This window comes from Ammospiza caudacuta, chromosome 3, assembly GCF_027887145.1.
Source record: "Ammospiza caudacuta isolate bAmmCau1 chromosome 3, bAmmCau1.pri, whole genome shotgun sequence".
Classification (NCBI taxonomy): domain Eukaryota; kingdom Metazoa; phylum Chordata; class Aves; order Passeriformes; family Passerellidae; genus Ammospiza; species Ammospiza caudacuta.
Window position 1 is genome coordinate 4,899,098 of NC_080595.1, and position 18,869 is coordinate 4,917,966.

General features: G+C 53.6%; 2 protein-coding genes across 2 annotated transcripts; one reads left to right on the forward strand and one right to left on the reverse strand.

Annotated features, from left to right (window-relative positions):
- Positions 1-1,327: 1,327 nt before the first annotated feature.
- On the forward strand, positions 1,328-9,623 carry NAPB (NSF attachment protein beta). The gene is made up of 11 exons (XM_058801219.1): positions 1,328-1,510; positions 3,319-3,398; positions 3,724-3,840; positions 4,545-4,591; positions 4,669-4,746; positions 5,432-5,487; positions 5,715-5,799; positions 6,344-6,448; positions 6,706-6,774; positions 6,985-7,035; positions 8,040-9,623. Exons 1-11 carry the CDS (start codon positions 1,413-1,415, stop codon positions 8,142-8,144), a joined length of 891 nt encoding a protein of 296 aa, XP_058657202.1. The 5' UTR covers positions 1,328-1,412; the 3' UTR covers positions 8,145-9,623.
- A 473-nt stretch (positions 9,624-10,096) lies between these two features.
- GZF1 (GDNF inducible zinc finger protein 1) lies at positions 10,097-18,822 on the reverse strand. Its single transcript, XM_058801981.1, has 6 exons — positions 18,723-18,822; positions 16,286-17,558; positions 13,717-13,811; positions 13,085-13,252; positions 12,295-12,452; positions 10,097-11,603 (listed from the first exon to the last, which is right to left on the reverse strand). The coding sequence occupies exons 2-6, from the start codon at positions 17,542-17,544 to the stop codon at positions 11,292-11,294; spliced, it is 1,992 nt and encodes a 663-aa protein (XP_058657964.1). The 5' UTR covers positions 17,545-17,558; positions 18,723-18,822; the 3' UTR covers positions 10,097-11,291.
- Positions 18,823-18,869: the final 47 nt, after the last annotated feature.

Below are 18,869 nucleotides of genomic sequence, written 5' to 3' on the forward strand. Positions count from 1 at the left end.
CCGGCCTGGAGCAGGGATTCACCCACGGGACACGCCTCCGTGCTCCCTTCCTCGCTGGAATCCTCAGACAGCCTGGAGTGGAAGGACTGGGCTCAGCTCTATTCCCCACTCCCAATCCCGCCTCTCCAGGAGGATGCAGGCTCCCTGACACCTTTTCCATCACTTCCCAGCCCAAAATCCACCCGGGAGACTCCCACCCACCTCACCTCCTTGCCACAGCAGCGAGTTCTTCCATAGCTTTGGCTAATTTTCCTGCCTTTTCCCCCAAAGTGGGAAAGGCCGAACAAATCCCATCTTCCCGTTGCAGGGCGAGGAGGAGGTGGCAGAGCTCCACAGCCATGGGACAGAGAATTCCCTGGATAGCTTTGTTTTCTGTTGGGAGCCCGAGCTCCGAGAGAGAAAAAGGCTCCATGTCGTCCTGCCTGGAAAAGGGAAAAACCCCTGGGGTTAACTGGGATCCAGTGCGGAACAGTTTCCCAGCGAGCCTGGATGGGGATGGCAGTTCCTGCCTCGGGAAACGCTCCCGGCTTTAATTTCGCCCAGCCCTGAAACCAGGTCACTCACCTGGAATTCCTGGAACACCGGAGCCGGGATTTCCTTTCCCGGGGGATCATCACGGGGTGTTCCCGGCACTGCAGAGCCGGCATTCTCTCACAGGGAGGGATTCGGACATCGGGGCCGGGGGGAGCGCGAGGTCTTTGCTGCCCAGTTCCCGCCGCTCCCGGGACGCCATGCGGGACGTTCCCATGGGAGCGACGCCAGGATGCGCCAGCGTCGCCATGGCGACAGTGGGCGCGGGGTGATGGCGTCACACTGCGCGCCGGCCGCGGGGCACGCTGGGAATTGTAGTTCGACGGGTTGTTCGCGTTATGGGATTCCCTCGGCCCGGGTGCGCAGGGGAGGGATCAGGCAGGAATATCCATCCCAGTTTTCCCCGTACAGGGCTCACTCCTTCCAGGGGCGGTTTTGAACAACTCAAATGTGCGCTCATGTAACGGGGGCAGGACACAGGTGACCCTTCTGATTATCCTTAGTGTGGAATACTCCCAGGAAAGTGTAGCCTCCCTCCCGGGAATCTGAGTTTACAGGTGAGGTAATTCCCTGGACACTCGGAGAGTGACATAAATAACCTTCAGGATAAGGACTGGTCTGCTGCCACAGATCCCACCTCCAGCTGGGATCCCGCTCCCATTCCCACATCCGTCTTTTGAGTTATCTCCCGAAGGAATCCCGCTTCGGGAATAGCCAGAGGGAGGAGCCGCTCATCCCCGATCCCGGCCGGATCCCGCCGCATCCCGCATCCTGCGCGCGCCCCGCCCCGCGCACGCGCCCGGCGCGCTCCCGGTGCCGCGGAGGAGGAGGAGGAGGAGGAAGGAAAGAAGGGAGGAAGGAGAGCAGGAAAAGCGGGAGCGATGGACAGCGCCGGCAAGGAGCGGGAGGCCGTGCAGCTCATGGCGGAGGCCGAGAAGCGCGTCAAGGGCTCGCACTCCTTCCTGCGGGGGCTCTTCGGGTGAGCGGCCCGCATCCCGCATTCCCCCCTTCCCATCTCCCGCATCCCCCTTCCAATCTCCTGCATCTCCCCCCGCTTCCCCGGCTCTGGATCCTCCTCCTCAGCTCTTGTCCCCCTTCACACCCCCATTCCCGGCTCCTGAGCCCCCGGCCCCCCTCCCATCTCCTGCATCCCCTTCCTCCCCATCTCCCACATCCGCCCATTTCCCTATTTCCTGCCCCCCTTTCCCATCTCCTCCGTCCTCTCCTTCCCGATCTCTTCCCCCTTTTTCCCAACTCCTGCCCCTCACTGTGGGTCAGTGTTTTCCTTATCCCTGCCAGAGCACGGGGAGGGGGCACACGGAGCGCTCCCATCCCGATCCAAGCCCGGATTCCCTGGATCAGCCCCTCCTGGCCATCGCTGGTCGCAGCGCTGTGACGGGCGCGCTCGGCCTCTGCGGCTCCTGTCCCCTCCCCGCGCTCCTCATCCCGGCCTTATCCCGGGGGGAATCATCTCCCGGCATCCCCGGGTTCGCCCTGGCACGGATGGGCTCTCCCGAAATCCCAGGGAACCCGGGCATCCCAGGACTACGGCCGGCGTTATCCCAGAAAATGGCAGAGCGTCCTTTTCCCCGGGCCTGCTGTTCCTGGGGGTGTGCCTGCAAACGGAGTGGTTTGGCCACCCCAGTCCTGCTTTTCTTCCGTTTTTTTTTTAAGGAAAGAACATTCCCGGAGCGATGCTCTGTGCAGGCCGGGAGGTTTTTATCCATCAGCCCGGAAAAATCGGCTGCGGCCGCCCGAAAATCCACAAGTTTTAAATAGAAATTTCTCTCTGGCCGCCGGCAGATTAATCAGTCAGGGCCTGCTCCAGGAGCATAATCCGGGTGGCAAATTCCTGAAAATCCTTGGAGGGAACGGACAGAGATTTCGAGAGAGGAATTTTTAATTTTCAGGGCTAAAAGCAGATGGAGGGGAAAAAAATAGGAAGGAAAGGTGGGGGGGGGGGGGGGGTGACTCGGCTCTTGGCACCTTCCCTGCAAACGGGATGTCCAGGATTCCCAGTGCCGGCCAAATGCCTTCTTCCCACTTGGGCTCTTCCTGGAATTGCTCCATCACCTTGCACAAGAGCTGTTATCCCTTTATTTCTGATTTTTTGGGATTAAAAGGCTGGGACTTGCCTTGTTCCAGAGACCTCTCCGGGTGTAGCATTCCTCGGTGCTGCCTCTGTTGGCTTTGGCTTGTGCCAGAGGTGCCTTCCAAGGGCAAGGAGGGATCCAAAAATCCCTCCTGTGCTTCCAAACCAACCGTGCTTGGCTGCCAGAGGGAGAGAGGGAGGGGAGAAAAGTGCCAGAATTCCCAGGGGATGGGAAAGAAAGTGGAATAATCCCTGTTGTGAGGTTGATTTAAGAGCAATGTGGTTGTGGCACTTGGGGACATGGATTTTGGGGAAATGTTGGATTCATGGGCTTGAGAGATTTTCCAGCATTAAGGATTCTGGGATTCCTTTTTTAGTGTGGGAGCAGAGCTCAATCCCTCCTGGCTCCTGTCAGGGAGTTATGGAGAGCAAGGAGATGCCCCCAGAGCCTCATTTTTTTCCCCAGGGTTTCCATGAAAAATCTGCATTTCCTTACCAAAAGTCTGACCTTTGGCATCTTGGAATTCTGGGAGAGCCCCCAAATCCAGCATTCTCCTTTCAGTGTTCTCCCATGGGGAGTGGAATCAGCCTCACAGAGCCCGGAGAGGCCAAGATTCCCAATTCCCAATCCCAGCTTTGGCTCTGGAGCCGTTCCCTCCCTGCCTGCCCTCAGGAGCATTCCTGCTGCATTCCAGGGGCAACACCCGCGTGGAGGAGGCCTGTGAGATGTACACCAGGGCTGCCAACATGTTCAAGATCGCCAAAAACTGGAGTGGTGAGTCCCAAATCCTGGGATCTGGGGGGGCGTGGGTGATCCCAGAGCGCCCAAACGTCTTCCTGTGAATTATTCCATGGGAAATGGTCTCTGTGTCCGTGCAATTCCTATGTAAATACTGGGAGAGTGTACAAAGGGAGGCAGTTCCTATTTAAATACTGGGAGAGTGTACAAAGGTAGTGAGCTGAAGGATGTTGGAGGGATTTTAAGATGCCAGCTGATGATCCTGCTTGGGAAGCTCTCATCCCTGAGTCTCCCTAGGTTCTGGAAGAGGCGCATTCCCGCTCGCTCACGGGATTCACGGGTTGTATTCCCTCTTTTCCAGCGGCAGGAAATGCCTTTTGCCAGGCAGCCAAGCTGCACATGCAGCTGCAGAGCAAGCACGACTCAGCCACCAGCTTTGTGGATGCTGGGAATGCCTACAAAAAAGCAGATCCGCAAGGTAAGGCAGCGGAATACGGCACTGGAATGTGGGATTGCTCCCAGCCAAAGGCTCACTGCTGGCACAGCTGCATTCCTGCTTTTCCACAAGGTGCTTTGGGATGATGCAGGAGGTCAGCGCTGTCCTGGCGTCTCCTCTTGGTGTTTGTTGGGATTTGGGATGCTGCAGGGTGTTGGGACTTTTGGCAGCTTCCATCCTGGTTTGGCTTGGCTTTGGGGAATGGCTTCAGGCAGTCACTGAGCTGGATTGCAGGAGGATCCCTGCTGTGTCCCCGAGGCTTTCCCCAGTCCTGGCCTTTGTTGGGATTAGAATAAAGGATCTGGGATTCTTTTAACCAGGCTGTGATTTTTGGGAAGGTCTCCAATCCACTTTTCCCTAGCTAGGTCTGGAAGCAAACCCCCCACCTCCCATCAGCATTATCCCAGGAGACGGGAACAAACTCAGGGTGAATGACAAACTCTTAGATTCCCTGGAAAACAGCAGCGTTTTGGAGTTGATCCCTTGTAGTTTGCTCCATTGGGGGATGCAGACAGCAAACTTGGGGTTGGGTCATCCTGGTGTTTGTTCCTTTGGGAATTGCTGGGGGTGCCGGGGCTGAGGTCATTCCAGAGCCCCGCTCTGTGGGCAGATATTCCCTGGATGAGCTGCCGGGTGGGTTTGGGAGCGGGAGTGGCTGACGCTGTTGTCTCTCACACACGCTGCAGAGGCCATCAACTGCTTAAACGCAGCCATCGATATCTACACGGACATGGTAAGGCCCCGCTCCCGGGAACGCCGCGCGGCCTCCCGGGAACGCCGTGCCTCATCCCGCTCCCCTCCCGTCCCCAGGGCCGCTTCACCATCGCCGCCAAGCACCACATCACCATCGCCGAGATCTACGAGGCCGAGCTGGTGGACATCGAGAAGGTGAGGGGACACCTTGGTGACAACATCAGTGACGTCATTGGCAGCCCTGGCGCGGCTTTCCCAGAAAACCCGTGGTTGCCACATCCCGGGAAGTGTCCAAGGCCAAGCTGGAGCAGGCTGGGATGGTGGAAGTTGTTCCCAGCAGTGGAAGGAGATCACAGCTGGAGGTCACTTCCAGCCCAAACTGTTCTGGGATTTCCTTGCCCTGAGCTCAAGAATTCCCTTCTCCCATCCAGCACCGGAATTCCTGGTGTAGGTGCAATCCAGCCATGAGCTGGAGTTAATGGTTTTCCCAGCCTGGAGGTTTTCATGGAGCAATCCCAAGTCTCTGGTGTGTCCCTGTGCCAGCAGCACTGGCCAAACGCTCCAGTGAGGATCCACCTCGGTGTTCCCCACTGGAAAAGCTCTTTGGGAGTGTCATGGAGCCATTTTAGTCACTTTTAGTTCCCACTTCAGCACTGATTCCCTCGTTCCCACTTCCAAACTCCCTGAGCAGAATTCCCGCTGTGGATCTCCTGCTGGAATTTTGCAGGACAAAACTGGATGGGATTTAGGGGTTATTTTCCAGGCAAGGATTTCCTTCCTCAGCTCCACTCCATTGGATCCCACCTCCCTCCCTGAATGTTGCTGCTGTTCCCTGGGGTGCTGTATCCCGGGATGACTGATCCCACATTTCTGTCCCCAGGCCATTGCACACTACGAGCAGGCTGCAGATTACTACAAGGGAGAGGAATCCAACAGGCAAGTCCTTGGGATCAGCGGGAAGGGCTGGAACAGGGATCTATCCCTGGAAGAGGGATCCATCCCAAACACTCCCACAACCAGCACACTTCTAATTTGGGCTGTTCCAAGAGAATTCCTCTAAATCCCTGCTCTGGGTTCCCACTTCTCTCTCTGGGAATGGGTGCTGGGGCGTGGGCTGGTGAATTCCCAGGATTCAGGGCCTGATTTTTGGGATGTGGTTGCAGCTCAGCCAACAAGTGTCTGCTGAAGGTGGCGGCCTACGCGGCGCAGCTGGAGCAGTACCAGAAAGCCATCGAGATCTACGAGCAGGTCAGGAGCCACATCCCATGGGAATAGCACCTTCCCAAGGAACAGGGCCCGGGGTTGGCAGAACTGCCAGAATCAGGGAATTGTTTAGGCTGGAAAGGTTCTCTGAGGTCAGAGTCCCACTGTTCCCCCCGCATGGCCAAGTGTCCCCAAGTGCCACATCCATGATTTTCAGTGTTTCCAGGAAAAGGTTGGGAAAAATCCATAAAAATTCCCCTTATAAAAATTCCCCTTTGAATGTATTTACAACTCCCTTTGGCAGAAAATTCCCTCCTGGATTTATCAGCTCTGCCTTTTGTCGGACATTTACCTGGAAATACCAACAGAGTGTTAATCCTGGAGCAGCTTTTCCCCAAGTGGATTTGTTTTTCCATTTCGACTTCCCTTGGGATGAGTTCAAAACCTCCCTGCTTCCCAACAGCTTTTTGTCATTTTTCCCATGCCTTTTTTTCCCAGCCCTGTGGCTCAGGGTGGAATATGAATTGGTTTAATCCAGGCTTTCCTTTCCTGCCCCTTTTTTCCATGTTTTTTTTTTTTTTTTGTCCAGGTGGGAACAAACACGATGGATAACCCTTTGCTCAAGTACAGCGCCAAAGAATATTTCTTCAAAGCTGCCCTGTGCCACTTCATCGTGGATGAGCTGAATGCCAAGGTCAGTTATCCCAGAATTCCCAATCCCTCCTCACCAGCCTCAGCCAGCTGGGAGAAGCTCAGTGGGCTCACAGCTATTTTTCCAAAATCCCTGATCCCTCCTCATCCCTGATCCCTCCTCAGCAGTGGCTGGAATTCATCATGTGCCACTGTCACATTGGATTCTTAGTGAATATTTTCCTAAGTTTGAGGATTGGAAGGCAAATCCTGGGGAAAAATATAGGAATGGTGTGTGAAGGAATCTCTTCTCTCTTCCAGCTTGCACTGGAGAAATACGAAGAAATGTTCCCGGCTTTCACAGATTCCCGGGAATGCAAGCTATTGAAAGTGAGTGACCAGGGGGATTTCTCACTTTTCCAGGGTTTTTTTCCTTTATCCCAGCATTTTAGAGGACATCAGCCTCGCTTTTCCCTGGGTTTGGCCCAGACCCCTGTTTGTGGTGGGTGCTTTTCATGGTCTCTGTTCCCTGGGATGAGATGCCGGAGTGGGAACATGCAGGAATAGAGCATTCCCTAATTTTTCCTGGTGTTTTCCCAGAAACTGCTGGAAGCTCATGAGGAGCAGAACAGTGAGGCCTACACCGAGGCTGTGAGTACCCATGGGTGCACTTGGGAATGCTGCTTCTTCCTTCTCTTTTTTGGCATGCCTGTGCCCTGCAGAGAGGGGCTGGGGACAGCTGGTACAGCAAGGTCCCAGCTTTCTCCTTAAACATTCCTGGCTTTTCATGGAGAATTCAGATCCTGTCTGGGTTTGCTCTGGCTCTCTTGGCGTTTTACAGGAGCCTAAAGAGCTCAAGTCGGGTTTGGAGAGACTTTTCGCTGGACTGTGGCCCTGTGCCTTTTCCCTTTTTTTTCTTCCATTCCCTTTTTTTCCTCTGCTTTCTGTTGTTTCCCCCCACTTCTCCTTTTTTTTTTGCCCTTCCTCCTTTTCACCCCCTTCCCTTTTTCCCTCACCCCTCTTTCTTTCCCTTCCTTCTTTCTAGTACCCTTTTCCTTTTTTCCTTTCCTTTCCTTTCCTTTCCTTTCCTTTCCTTTCCTTTCCTTTCCTTTCCTTTCCTTTCCTTTCCTTTCCTTTCCTTTCCCTTTTTTCTTTCCCTTTTTTCTTTCCCTTTTTTCCCTTCCTGTTTTTCCTTTCCCTTGTTTTTCCCCACTTTCCTCTTGCATTTTTTCCCCCTTTCTCCTTGTATTTTTTCCCTTTTGTTTTTCCCCTTTGTTTCCCCTCCCCTTGGTTCTTTCCCTTTCTCCTCTTCCTCTATTCCTCTTCCCCTTTATCTCTTCCTCTTTTCCACCCTTCCCTTTTCCCCCCTTCCCCTTGTTTTGCTTTTGCCCTTGTTTCACCTTTGCCTTTGTTTCCCTTTATTCCCTTTTCCCCTTATTTTTCTCTCCCTTTCCCTTGTTTTTTCCCCCCCTTTCCCTTTATTGCTCTTTGCATTCCCCTCCTCCCTTTTCTGTCCTTTTCCCCTCCCCTTTATTCCCAGGAGGAGCCACTCGTCTATTCCCATCTCTGCCACTCCCCCCCATCCATCCCCGCCGCATTCCCGCCTCTTTCCCTTTCCCTCCCGCTCCCTGATCCACGATTTTTGCCGGTGCCAGGTGAAGGAATTCGACTCCATCTCGCGGCTGGATCAGTGGCTCACCACGATGCTGCTGCGCATCAAGAAAACCATCCAGGGCGAGGGCGACGGCGACCTCAAGTGACGCCCGCGGGCCCTTCCCGCCTCCAGCCGAGGACTTTTCGGGAATTCCCGACCCAATCCCGCGCTTTCTTTCGTCGCTTCCCACTCCCATGGCTCACTGTGTTTCTTTAGCCCTCGCTCTGTGGTGACGCTCCGGGCGGATGCCAGGCGGGAGAAGCCCTTGGAGCGGAATTCCTCCTTCTCCTCCTTGGGTTTGGTCCCGCCCATCCCGGTGCCTGCACTCGCAGCTCCCGGTTTTCCTGCTGTCCCGTTGGTTCCAGCATGTACATATTCCATCACGGCCAGCACAGTACCAGTAAGCGCTTCCAGCCCGTTGTGTTCCCGTTTTCCCGTTCTCAAGTGTTGGATACACTTGGATTTGGGGGTCTGGAAGTGGTGCTAGGCAGAGGCTTTGGGAATTGGGAATATCCTGCACATCCCCACCACGCCATAGGCATTCCAAGAGCCTTGGGTTGGTGTCGGCCCTAGGTCCTGGTTGGTTTCCATCTTTCTTGGATTGATTTCCCACTTTAGTTCGTGGTGCATCCCATCCCTCCACTCCCAAATATTCCACCCGAGGAAGGATCTGTTTTTGCACCTCACCCTCTGCGTGTGCCGGGCACAATCCCTAAATTCCGACCCTTTGGCTGCACGCAGGTGTGGATCCCACAGGAGCCTTGTTGGAATCCAGGTGGCAGGGGGGGCACAGTTTGCTTGCGAAAAGTTGAAAAATTCCTGCAGGAATTGATGGGTGTGTGAGGATTGAGCTGCCTGGTTTTTCCAGGATGCATCGGAGGCGCCGGGAGCTTGTGCAATTTGTCACTCTTTGGGAAGAGTGAAGTCAGTAATTTAGGGCTGTTCTGGAGGCTCCAGGCAGCCCCAGCCCCTCTTTCCTTTGGAAAAAGTCAGGTTGGAATGTTGGGCTTTGGATAGAGCTTGGCTCGTTGGGCTCTAAAGTTCTGAAAACCAAAAATCTTGATCCATGCCAAATTCTCCTTGGTTTGGTGTTTTCCCACCCTTCCCGATCTCTGTTTCCCACAGGTCCTTGTGTTCATCCCAAACATCCCAACCAGATGGAAAAGTTGGGAGGCAGTGGGGGGGATCTCCCAGCTCCACAGAGTTCATCCATTCCCACCCTCAGGAATGGCTTTATCAGGCGTCCAGCACTGTGGGAGCCGGGATGAGGGGAAGCACAGCTTGGGAGGCTCCACTTTTCCCGGTGTTTTTTCGGTTCTGTTGCCGTTCCCCGTGTCGGTGTTGTAGGACAGGAGGAGCAGGAGGGCTGTTACTCCATCCCTACACCTGGTAGTTGTGTGTGAGTAGCTCCAGCATGTCCTCTGCTGTATCCATGGTGAATTGTGACGGTTCCCAGGTGACAATTCCGCCACTCCCGCTGTATTCCCGCCCCACCTCCATCACTCTCTACTTGGAAAACTTATTTAAGGAAATGGCCTTAGCAAGAATATCATGTTTGGTGTGACTCTGTACATGAATAAAGTGAAAATCATGGATGGAAGGAGGGAGAAGTGGTTCTTCTGGAAAACTCAAAAGGCTGGAGCACGGTGGGATGATGGAGGCTGGGAGGGGCTGTGATGCCTTCAATTCCTGTTGGGAATCAGGGAATGATGTGGGTGGGAAGGGACACCTTCCACTATCCTGGCTTGCTCCAATCCCTGTGAATACTTCCAGGCATGGGGCAGCCACAGATTCTCTGGGAAAACTCTTCCAGGGCCTCCCCATTCTCATAGGGAAGAATTCCTTCCCAATAACCCTCCTGAATTCCCCTCTGTCACTGGGAAGTCATTCCCTCCCTCTTGTCCTGTCTCTGTAATTCCTGATGAAGAATCCCCCACGCTTTTCCTTGCAGGCCCCTTCTGGGGTTTCCAGGGAACCTTCTCTTCTCCAGGTGAACTTTCCAAGCCTGTCAATATCCCAAAGTGTCCCACTTGGATACGACTGAGTCACTGGGAGGTCTCCATATTCCATATTTTAATAGGAACAGCTCAAACAAGTAACTCACTTACAAAACATTCCCCGGCTCCAGATCCCAGTGCTCAGCCCTTAAATATATCTACAACCCCTTTCCTTCCATTGGGAATAACTGAGCTCCAGCAGGAATAAATATCTCAAATATAACTCTTGGAAATGTCCTCTGGTACAAAAATTCCTTTTTTTCTATCTTAGAGTTCTATGAGAAAGCCTCTGCCATCCCTTTATCCCAAAAAATAGCTCTGTGCCACAGGTGGGGGGGGGGGGTTTATTGCTGGATCTCACCAGGCTGGATTGTGCTTACCTTTCCCAAAGTTCTGCTCACAGCTTCAGCTGAGGAACTGCTGTGGGAATACAACAGGAACAGGCAAAAAAATGGGAAAAAGAATGGGAAAAACTGTGGGTTTTTACACTGGGAAGTCCATCCCAAGGTTTGAAGCTTTAAACCATAGCACACAGAGCTGCTGTTGCAAAAAACCAGGAGTCAGCCCAGCTGGAACAACACTCCAAGGCTCCTTCCCCGCCCAGGGGAAATCCCTCAAATCCTATTCCACTAAAAATGGAGCAGGAAAAGCCTCTGAACTGAGCCCCTTCCAGCACAGCTCCAGGAGATGTCTTGTTCTCCAAATTCCATGGGAGCTGGAGCAGCTGGAAGGTGAGAACTGACAGGATCCAAGTGCCAGACTGCTCCAGTTTCCCTGCAGTTGTAAAACCAAGGAAGTAGCACTTGGCTGCCACCTGCCCCTTTTTGCTGTTCAGAGACTCCAAACTCCTGGAATGAAACTCCAAAGCTGCTCCCACTCGTTGGGATCTTTGGCAAAAGCAGAGAGAAACCAACGTTTCCTGAAAAGCAAATTTAGCCAGACTTCTCCTGGATGAAATTCCACTGGGGAAAACACAGCGAATGTCATAGAGAAACATCGGTTCTCCTGATTGTCCATGTGGCATTGAATTCCCTGGAAAACAAACCTGCACCACCAAGGTACCTGAGCCACCCCCTGAATTCCTACAAATTCCCTGGTGTGGTGCCACCCTGCCCAACCATCAGGAGATGGAGCTGGGGAAGGAATTTCCAGAGGAAAGCTGGAAACCCACTCTTTCCCAGCTTCCCACCACCGGCCTCCCTCAGGCCAAGGACTGTACAAGGGGTGCAGCCTAAGGAGCAGGAGGCAATCCCAAATTATTCCATGTTCACCAGGGCATGGAGCTGGGGCTGCCCAGAGTCCGTCTGCGTGTGGAGTACGGTGAGCTCTCCCAGCAGGGACTCCTGTGCTCCAGAGGCCTTACAGTCCGTGCTGGAATTCCCACTTCCCGGGACTGCTGCCAGGCTCTGGTAGGGGCTGTTCTCTGGGAAGGACAGCAGCTTCTCCGGCATTTTGGGGGACACCTCGTATTCCTCATCAGGAAGCTCCGTTTTGTGCCCTTCGTCATTTTTTGCAGCTCCTTCCACGATGACAAGGAAGGACTTCCAGGGGGTGTTTTTATCATGGATCTGCAAAAGAATAACCAGGAGACAGAAGGTTGGATATGGGATGACAAAGTTTGGATCAAGCTTGTATTTGATGTTGGTAGAAAAATTTTTTGTTTTGGAGTCATGGAATGGTTTGGGTTTGGAAGGCTGGACCGTAAAGATGATCCAGTCCCAACCCTTGCCATGGACAGGGACACCTTCCCCTATCCCAGGTTGCTCCAAGCCCTGTCCAGCCTGGCTTTTCAACAATTCCACGAATGCAGCACCCACAGGTTTTCTGGGAAAACTGTGCCTGGGCCTTCCCAACATCCCCCCTAACTGCGGGATCATACTGAGGTGTGCTGGCTCAGTGTGGATTTGTCGGTGAAGGTCCTGTACCCAGAGCTTTTCTGGGAGAACCATGCCAGGGCCTTCCCAACCTCCCAGGGAAGAATTCCTTCCCAACATCCCACCTAAGCCCAACTTCCATCAGCTTGAACTGCAAGTCTGCTCTGGGTTTGACCCATCAGTCCCACGGAACGTGGCTCTGAGGAGCTGGAATGTGGTCCTGGCAGGCCAGGACTGTGGGATCGTACCGAGGTGTGCCGGCGCAGGGTGGATTTGTCGGTGAAGGTCCTGCACCCACAGCTTTTCTGGGAGAACCGTGCCAGGGCCTTCCCAACCTCCCAGGAACAATTCCATCCCGACACTCTCCCCAGCAGCGGGATCGTACCGAGGTGTGCCGGCGCAGGGTGGATTTGTCGGTGAAGGTCCTGCCGCAGGCGTTGCACATGAAGGGCTTCTCGCCGGTGTGGATGCGGTGGTGCCGCTGCAGCGCGTTCAGCTGCGTGAACTGCTTCCCACACTGGTCACAGCAGTACGGCCGCTCCCCTGGGAATGCAGCATGGGACACAGGCTGGGAATGCGGGCCGAGCACAGCTGCTGTGCCTCGGCAGTGCCCAGCTACCCCTGGCTGGCAGGGAGTGGTCAGGGAAAACATCCTGGGGTACAAATGTCACACTGCGACCCCTCTGGAGGCAGCAAGCTCCTCCCAGCCCCGTAAAGATGTGCTGCCACTCTGTTTTTCCATGGGTTTTCCATTAGAGACTCAAGTCCTGCCCAGAATCCAAGTATTCCTCCTCCTTGTTCACCCTTCTCTGAGCAAGAACCCCTGAGCCACTGCCAGCCCTGGGATCACTCTGAACACACCACAAACTCCCTGTTTGGAAACAGATCCCATTTTCCTCCTTCCCTGGAAAAACCTTCGGAGCTATACCAGAGCTCTCCATCACCAATGATCCTGGCAGGTTATTAAGGTATCTCCACAGCCTGTGGAAGAATTCCAGGGAATTGCTGTCACTCAGGACTAGTGGGAGAAGGGGAGAACATGAGACATTAAGCAGTGCACACGGGGAAAAACGTGGCTGAGAATTCCTTGCTGGAATATTGCAGTGGCGAGGGGTGTGTATCCAAGAAAAGAAGCACATCCTACCTGTGTATCCCAGAAAAGGGACACATCCTACCTGTGTGGACTTTGATGTGCTGGTACAGGGAATTCCTCTGGGCAAAGGTCCGGAAGCAAACCTCACATTTGAAGGGCTTGGATCCTGTGTGGATCCGGTTGTGGTGTTTCAAGTATTCCTTGGAGGCAAAGCTCTTCCCACAGGTTTCACACATAAAAGGCCTTTCCCCTAGAAAAAGGGGAAAATGAGGATTAAACCAGAAGAACTTTGGGAATGCTGTTAAAATCCCACAGAAATTCCAGAGCATGTCCTCACTGTGGAGATATTTAAAGGTCACCCAGTTCCAAACCATTCTATGGGCAGGGACACATTCCCCTATCCCAGGTTGCTCCAAGCCACTCCAACCTGACCTGGAACAATTCCAGGAATGGGAATCCACAACTTCTTTAGGAAAACTGTTCCAGGCCTCACCACTCTCACAGAGAGGAATTTCTTCCCAAAATCCAATTTAAATCAACCCTCCTTCAGCTTCAAATCACAGGATATCCTTGGGAACCTTTCTCAGGCAAATCCCACCTAAGAGATGACAATATCTAATTTTATCCATAAAAATGCAGACAAAAAGCATTTTCTGAAGGCAACATTTTCCCTGGAATGTTTGGGATTGGATTTTCCCAGTTTTCCAGCCTCACCTGTGTGGCAGCGCCTGTGGTAGATGAGCATGTGGTTCTGGGTGAAGCGGGCCCCACACTCATCACACACAAAGGGCTTCTCCCCTGTGTGGATCCTGCAAGGAAAAAGGAATGTTGGAACTCCAGAACGAGCCTTTCCCTCATTCCCATTGATCCTTACTGCTGGGTAAACACCCACATCCAAAAATGTTACGGTAAAAGTGAATTTTTCAAAGTGAAACGCAGCTAAATTCAGAAAATCCTCTCCAGGTTGTGGCTCCAAATCCTTGGGATGTGAGGGAAAGCTTCTCAGGGGGTTGGGATGGCTGCTTTTCCTGGAGAGGCACATCCATGTGGCAAAATACATCCCCAAGGATGAGAAATCCCCACCACCGGCTGCCACCACACCCAAATTAAGGCAGAATTGAGTTTCCAGTGTCCAAAATTCCTGAAAGGGCTCTGGGAACGGAAAAAAAATCAGGTTTAAACCCTCAGAGAGGATTTTCTCCCTCATAAAAATATCTCTGTCTGAAGGCAGATAAAATAAATGATAAAATCAAGTTAAATCCCTCAGAGAAGATTCTTACTCTGACAAAATGGTCTCTATCATGAGACAAGGTAAAATGACTGAAAAGATCAAGTTTGAGCGCCTCAGAGTTAATTTCTGCCCTGATAAAAACACCTTCAGAAAAATAAAACTGATAAAATCAGGCTCAACCCCTCAGAGAGGAATTTTTGCCCTGATCAAAATGTCTGCTCTGAGACACATGAAATAACTGATAAAATCAGGTTCAAGTCCCTCAGAAATGATTTTTACTCTGATAAAAAAACCCTGGGACAGATGAAATTACTGAGAAAATCAGGTTAACTCCCTCAGAGATGATTTTTGCCCTCATGAAAAGGGCTCTGCCCTGAGGCAGATTAAAGAAGGTATAAAATTAGACTAAACCCCTCAGAATCTACTTCTTCCCTGATAAAAATGCCCTCAGAAAGATAAAATAAGGTTAAAATCCCTCAGGGATGATTCTTCCCTTATCAAAATGCCCTGAGGTAGATAAAACACTGACAAAAACAGGTTAAAACCCCTCAGAGGTGATTTTTTTCCCCTGATAAAAACAGCCTGGGTTCTGGATCAGCTCCGTGTGGGTGACACCAGTGACGCGCCACCTCCTCCTGTTCCCAGATCCATTGTTTTCCCTGCTTCGCCCCCAAATCCGTCATTTTCCCATTGAAAACCCTGCAAAATGCTTCCCAAATATTTCCACACTTGTCTTTGTATTGAGTCTGAGGATGTGCTGGAGGAATCCCACCTGGATTTCCCTGCAGCACAGGCCTGGCCCATGCGGGATATGAGGAGAAAACAGGGACGGGGGAGGCCCTGAGAGAGAAAACAGGGACTGGGGAGGCTCTGAGGGCTGCACCCCACATGAAAACAGGGATTTGGGAGGCCCTAAAAGAGAAAACAAGGATTTGGGAAGGCCCTGAGGACTGGACCTCATTTGAGGAGAAAACAGGGATTTGAGGTGCACCTCGTATGAAAACCAGGGTTTGGGAGGCCCTGAAAGAAAAAACAGGGATTTGGGTGGCCCTGAGGGCTGAACCCTGTATCAGGAGAAAGCAGGGATTTGGGAGGCCCTGAAAGAGAAACCAGGGATTGGTGCACCACACATGAAAACAGGGATTTGTGAGGCTCTGAGGACTGGACCAATTTGAGGAAAAAACCAGCGATCTGGAAGGCTCTGAAAGAGAAAACAGGGATTTGGGAGGCGCTGAAGGCTGCACCCCATTTGAGGAGAAAACAGGGATTTGGGAGGCCCTAAGGGCTGAACCTTGTATCAGGAGAAAACAGGGCTTTGGGAGGCCGTGAACAAGCAAACGGGGATTTTGGAGGCCCTGAAGACTGGACCCCATTTGAGGAGAAAACGGATTTGGAGTTCACCCCATATGAAAATCAGGATTTGGGAAGCCCCCAGGGCTGAACCCCACATGTAAACTGGGATTTGGGAGACCCTGAGGGCTGAAACCTGTATCAGGAGAAAACAGGGCTTTGGGAGGCCCTGAAAGAGAAAACAGAGATTTGGGAGGCCCTGAGGGCTGGACCATATTTGAGGAAAAAACAGCAATTTGGAAGACCCTGAAAGAGAAAACAGGGACTGGGGAAGCTCTGAGGGCTGCATCCCATATGAAAACAGGGATTTGGGAGGCCCTGAGGGCTGCATCCCCTATCAGGAGAATTTGGGAGACTCTGAGGGCTGGACCCCATTTGGGGAGAAAACAGGGATCTGGGAGGCTCTGAAGGCTGCACTCCATAGGAGTAGAAAACAGAGATTTGGGAGGCCCTGAAGAAGAAAACGGGGACTGGGGAGGCTCTAAGGGTTGCACCCCACATGAAAACAGGGATTTGGAAGGCCCTGAGGACTGGACCGCATTTGAGGAGAAAAACAGGGATTTGGGAGGCCCTGAAAGAGAAAACAGGGATTTGGGAGGCCCTGAAAAAGAAAACAGGGATTTGGGAGATCCTGAAAGAGAAAGCAGGGATTTAGGAGGCCCTGAGGGCTGCGCCTCGCGCGCAGGGAGCGCCGCTCCTTACCTCATGTGCGTTTTCAGCGCCGAGGGCTGTGAGAACTTGGCCTGGCACTCGGGGCAGCCGTAGGGCTTGTGTCCCGTGTGCGTGCGCTCGTGCAGCCGCAGCGCCGTGCGGGAGCTGAGCCCCTTGCCGCACTGGTGGCACTGGTGGCGCTCGCCGCCGCCCTCGTGCACCTGCAGCACGTGCCTCTTGACGTCCTTCTTCCTCTTGAAGCGCTTGGCGCACAGCTCGCAGGGGAAGCGGCGCTCGCTGCTGTGCACGTGCCGCTGGTGGCTGCGCAGGTTGCAGCGGTTGGCGAAGGTCTGCGCGCACGTCTCGCAGCGGAACTCCAGCGCTGAGGCGATGCCGTGGCTCTGCTGGACGTGCTTCAGGAAGCTCTTCTCGTACAGGAACTCCTTCTGGCACGTGCCGCACTTGAAGGCGCCGCCGCGCTTCTTCTTCTCCTCCTCCTCCTCCTCCTCGCCCTTGGCGGGGTTCTCCTGGGAGGCCGCCTCGGGTTTGCTGGAGTTCTCCTCCTGCTCCCGCTCTCCCTCCTCGCCCTTGGGCTGCTTTTCCTCCTCGGCGTTCCGCTGCTGCTCCCGCAGCCTCCGCGTGTATTTCTTCTTGGGGATCTCCACGAACACCTTCCTGCCGGCCAGCCGCCCGCTCGCCCTGCGGATCTTGGTGTAAGGAGCCTTCAGCACTTCCTTCTTTTTGTCCGCCTTCTCCTTGGCCTTGGCAGCCGGCCCCTCGGGAGACGCTCCGGAACAATCCGGAGGGTCCCGCTCGGCCTTGGCCGCGGGCACGGTGCCGGGGCGGGCGGCGCTCTCCTCCTCGGAATTCTGCGACTCCGAGAAGTTCTGCAGCTCCAGCAGCACGGACTCCAGCATCTGCCTCTTCAGCTGGAAGCAAGTCTCGGAGAGATCCAGGCACTTGAGCTTCTCGGCGATCTCCAGCATGCGCTGTACCCTGTCCTCCTCCACCTCCACGCGCGCCGTGTAGACGAACTCCAGGAAGGAGGCGAAATCCGCCACGCGCACCTCGTTGAGGAACACGTTGCTGCGGGGGCCGTCCACGGGCTCCTCGTTGAGGAAAACCTCCTTGAAGAACTTGCTGGTGGCGGCCAGCACGGCCTTGTGCGCCGGGAACTCGGCGCGCACGCCCTGGTACTCCACGCTGACGGTGACGTCGCACAGGTGGCCCAGCAGCCGCAGCTGCTGCATCTCGTTCAGCAGGTTGATGGGGGAGGACTTGGACTCCAGCAGCACGGGGGTGCTTTCCATCTTCCTTCTCCCTGCTGAAGAGATCCCCACGTCAGCCAGCGGGATTCTGCGTGTTTGGGGCGGATGGAATCGCTGGGTTGGGAAGAGCTCTGAGGTTGTTTAATCAAACCTCAGAGTGATCTCCACCTCCTCAAGAAAACCATGGAGTGAATCTGAGCTTAAACCCCAGCCCTAGTTTTCCATGAAACCCAGAAGCTACCCTTTGAGACAGGGATGGAGCAAACAGAGCTGGCACCTGGAATTAAGGAACGATTCCTGGCCAGACCAGGCAACAATAAAAGGAAGGCAAGATTAAGGAGAAAGTTCACTGCAGTCCTAAAAGCCCGTCTGAAAATGCCTTCCATATAAAATTCCAAGCTCTTATGCGATGGATAATTGTATCCACACACTGAAAATCCCCCAAATGATGGGAGTTCCTCAAAATGGACTCACAGCCTGCACATTTTGGAGGCCCATTTCCAGCCTTCCATTGGGCCCTGTTTCTCGGGAATGTCTGAAGCTGCTACAAAGCTTGTAAAAAGAGTGGAAGTTTTAGGGTGTTTTCCCAAATATTTAACCCCAGAACAAACCAGGTTTCTATAGATTTAAGGTGCTCTGAGGAATCTTTTGAGCCTAATCCTGTTCCTACCTGAACCTGAGGAATTTCTTTCCACGTCCTGGGAATTAAGTGATGTCTCACCCAATGCTTTATAAACAATCAGTGATACCTAAGTGCCACGTTTTTTACCCCAATAAAATGATTTTTAACTACTTCTCGTGTTATTTCACAACTACCCCTCTAATTCCATTTGGGCACTGTCCCTTTCTCAGGAATACCTCCCTTTCCAGGGGCAAAACTGGCTGGAAAGAGACAAAAAGGAGAGTGGAGAAAGGATTCCCAGGCAGCTGCTGCTGAACTCATGGAGAGCCCCACAGTGCCCACTTCCAACCCCATTTCCAAAGGACCCTGGATCACACGGGAATGCTGGGGTGGGGGAAAAGATGGGGGGAAAAAGGGGAGAGAAAAGGGGGGAAACAAGGAGGGGAAGGGGGTGAGAAGAAAAGGGAAGGGAAAAGAAGGGGGAGAAAGAGGAGCGAAAAAAAAGGGGGAAAAAAGAGAAGGAGGGGAGGGAATTAGGGGGAAAGAGGGGAGGAAGAGAAGGCGGGCGGGGCCGGCCCGCCCTGGCCCCCGCACTCACGGCTGCCGCCCCGTTCCCGGTTTGTTCCCGGTTTGTTCCCGGTCCGTTCCCGGCCGCGGCTCCCGCTCAGCCCCGGGCGCGGCCGGAAGCGCTGACGCGCCTCGACCCCGGCGGAGGCGCGCCGGAAGTGACGTAACACGGCGCGCC

What these genes read in the sequence shown, in the direction of transcription:
- NAPB (XM_058801219.1), top strand. Translation starts at nt 1,413, where the DNA reads ATGGACAGCGCCGGCAAGGAGCGGGAGGCCGTGCAGCTCATGGCGGAG. An exon ending in CCATCGAGATCTACGAGCAG is followed by an intron (nt 5,800 to 6,343) that starts GTCAGGAGCCAC and finishes TTTTTTGTCCAG; the next exon opens with GTGGGAACAAACACGATGGA. An exon ending in GTGAGGCCTACACCGAGGCT is followed by an intron (nt 7,036 to 8,039) that starts GTGAGTACCCAT and finishes TGCCGGTGCCAG; the next exon opens with GTGAAGGAATTCGACTCCAT.
- GZF1 (XM_058801981.1), bottom strand. Translation starts at nt 17,544, where the DNA reads ATGGAAAGCACCCCCGTGCTGCTGGAGTCCAAGTCCTCCCCCATCAAC. An exon ending in GCGCTGAAAACGCACATGAG is followed by an intron (nt 13,812 to 16,285) that starts GTAAGGAGCGGC and finishes TTTTCCTTGCAG; the next exon opens with GATCCACACAGGGGAGAAGC. An exon ending in CCCTGCGCCGGCACACCTCG is followed by an intron (nt 11,604 to 12,294) that starts GTACGATCCCGC and finishes ATTCTTTTGCAG; the next exon opens with ATCCATGATAAAAACACCCC.